At 45.4% G+C, this 910-nt stretch overlaps 1 protein-coding gene across 1 annotated transcript; it reads left to right on the top strand.

The window, feature by feature from the left end:
• Nucleotides 1-375: 375 nt before the first annotated feature.
• On the top strand, nt 376-910 carry M421DRAFT_392975 (DDE-domain-containing protein; the record flags this gene model as incomplete). Its single annotated transcript, XM_033590036.1, has 2 exons — nt 376-507; nt 577-910. A coding segment is annotated over exon 2 (316 nt), but the record flags the coding sequence as incomplete, so codon positions are not given.

Raw genomic sequence — 910 nt, 5'->3', positions numbered from 1 at the left:
TGCGAGCTGAAATTAAAGCGCCTTACAAAGCTAGAAGAGGAGGCGATTATACAGCGTATACTTGAAGAGAGTCTACGTGGAATACCGCCCTCAAAGGCGCATGTACAAGATATAGCTAATAGACTGCTAAGGGAGCGTGGTGGGAAGCCTACAGGCAAGAACTAGGTTGATAACTTCATCAAGCGTACACCAGAGCTGCGCACGCGATAGAGCCGTCTGTATAATTGCCAGCGAGCTGCCTGCAAAGACCCAGCGCTTATCTAGCCCTAGTTCAGCCTAGTTTAATTAATAAAGACGAAGTATAGTATCACAGATAAGGACACCTAGAACTTTAATAAGTCTAGCTTTATAATAGGCAAGATATCCTCTTAGCTTGTTATTACAGGCTTAGAGAAACCTAGGAAACAGAAGAAACTACAGCCTAGCAATTGCAAGTAGGTTACCCTAGTACAAGGCGTTGCTACAACAGGGCGTATTATCCTACCCTTCCTTATCTTTGTAGGCAAGGTCCTAATCTCCTCCTAGTTTACTAGTCTACCTTGCAACTAGGTTGTCACAGTCTCTCCTACTAGCTAGACTAATAACAACGTTGTGATGGCATGGCTTAAGCACTTCAACGCCTATACAAAGGTGACCTCTGCTAGGGCATATAGGCTGCTTATTATTAACGGCCATGAGAGCCACTGCTCAATAGAATTCCAGGACTACTGCAAGGAGAACAAGATTATCACTCTCTGCATGCCACCACACTCATCGCACCTCCTGCAGCCTCTTGACGTTGTCCTATACTCGCTGTTGAAGCGCCACTATGGCGACAGGATCTCGCTCTTGGCACGCAGCCGCATCTACCATATTAACAAAGAAACCTTCCTACCAGCCTTTAAAGTAGCTTTTAAGAGGACGTTTACAC

Source organism: Didymella exigua (genome assembly GCF_010094145.1).
Source record: "Didymella exigua CBS 183.55 unplaced genomic scaffold M421scaffold_155, whole genome shotgun sequence".
In the NCBI taxonomy this organism is placed as follows: domain Eukaryota; kingdom Fungi; phylum Ascomycota; class Dothideomycetes; order Pleosporales; family Didymellaceae; genus Didymella; species Didymella exigua.
The sequence above is the reverse complement of the archived record's forward strand: the minus strand, read 5'-3'. Positions and strand labels throughout refer to the sequence as shown.